The sequence below is a fragment of the Cariama cristata genome, unplaced genomic scaffold (genome assembly GCF_000690535.1).
Source record: "Cariama cristata isolate BGI_N322 unplaced genomic scaffold, ASM69053v1 scaffold27357, whole genome shotgun sequence".
In the NCBI taxonomy this organism is placed as follows: domain Eukaryota; kingdom Metazoa; phylum Chordata; class Aves; order Cariamiformes; family Cariamidae; genus Cariama; species Cariama cristata.
This window is the reverse complement of record NW_009627559.1, coordinates 4,120-5,509: the sequence shown is the minus strand read 5'-3', so window position 1 is coordinate 5,509 and position 1,390 is coordinate 4,120. Positions and strand designations below refer to the sequence as shown.

Below are 1,390 nucleotides of genomic sequence, written 5' to 3'. Positions count from 1 at the left end.
CGGATCGAATCGGACATTACGGAAAGAATCGGCTGCTCCGGAGGCTCCCCGGGAGCTGCCGGGAGCTCCCAGCCCCGAAGCAGGGCCGCTAGAGGTCTCCGGGCAGCCTGGCTCTGGATCTCCGGATCTCTCGGAGCGAAGCAAAACCGCGGCAGGTATTTGGGGATTAGTCAGCTCTTGGGAGTAGGGTGCTGTTTTGCAAGCCAGAGAGCAAGCACACCCTTCGCAGGAATGTGCAGTCGTGCCCCAGCGAGCTGACACCCCGACCCAGCGGCGTGGGCTTGCTCTGGAGTTGGCAGCCGTGCCGGAGGCCAAGCCTCACCGGTCTTGTTCGGCGAGCTTGTCACCTTCCACGCTTCTCAGCCGCGCCAGCTCTGCTTCGCCTTCTTTCATCTTCAGCAGCAAACTCCTGTGCTCCTGCGGCAGAGCGAGAGGCCGAGTTACAGGCAGGGCAACAAGTCGCAACACATGCTCCTTGGCCTCCGCTGCCGCGCAGGGAACTACAAACACCCAGGGAGCCAGGCAGGCTCGGCTCAGCCTCCCCGCTCGAGCTGCGGGTTGTTTTTCACCAGCGTTAAATTTACATGTGAGAGGCAGACAAGGGCAGCCGCAGAGATGACCGACAGCGGACGTCCCACTCCTTTTCCCCTAGGATACAGGCAAGGCACCAGCCCATCTCCTTCCCTGCTGTCGGGGCAGGGAAGGCAGTCCCAGATCATACTGCACTGTTAGATTTATGACTTTAATAGTATTATGAGCAGACCACAGCTTTTAAAAAAAAAAATAAAATAAATCAAGGCTGAAGGTTGTGTTAATGCCCCCACGAGAAGAAGAACCGGGCGGCTGTCTAGACTGCGTGCTCATTTCCAGGACACCTGGAAGAGTTTGCACAGACCGACCAGATCTTCTAGGCCTGAGAAATGCAAGTCTAAATCAGCAACAGTCGATTTTCAGCCGTTCCCAGCAGCTGGCTTTGCCTGACGCTGTTGGGTTAAACCTGGTTGGGAAGTCAAGCCCTCCGTACGGTGGGTACCCTGCAGCCGGTCCGAGACCCCTCGGCAAGGTCTGTGCTGAGCACTACCAAACTCATCACCACCAGGCTTTCCCATTCCCTCCCCAAGCAGAGCGTGACCACGCAGCTCCACGAATCCCACCACAGCTTCAGGGCCGGTACCTTCTCCATCCCTGCCAGGAGTCTCTGCAGCTCGTCCACCTGCACCTCCTTCTCCACCACACTCTTCTCCGCTCTCCGCAGGGCAGAGCTCGTTTGCTCCGCTTCCTCCTGGTACTGCGAGATCGTCCTCTGCAAACAAGATGGAGATGCCTTTACCCCTGACCCTCGCGCACCCGGACACCCAAGCCTTCTCACGAGCAGCGTTCCGAAGCCACA

General features: G+C 58.3%; 1 protein-coding gene across 1 annotated transcript in view; it reads right to left on the bottom strand.

Annotated features, from left to right (window-relative positions):
• TUFT1 (tuftelin 1) overlaps positions 1 to 1,390 on the bottom strand; it is a gene marked incomplete at its 5' end in the record, with an annotated part of 6,445 nt that overhangs the window by 2,352 nt on the left and 2,703 nt on the right. The window contains 2 exons of the mRNA XM_009704490.1: positions 323 to 417; positions 1,175 to 1,303. Of these exons, the coding sequence (XP_009702792.1) occupies positions 323 to 417; positions 1,175 to 1,303 (224 nt within the window). The remainder of the gene's footprint in view (positions 1 to 322; positions 418 to 1,174; positions 1,304 to 1,390) is intronic.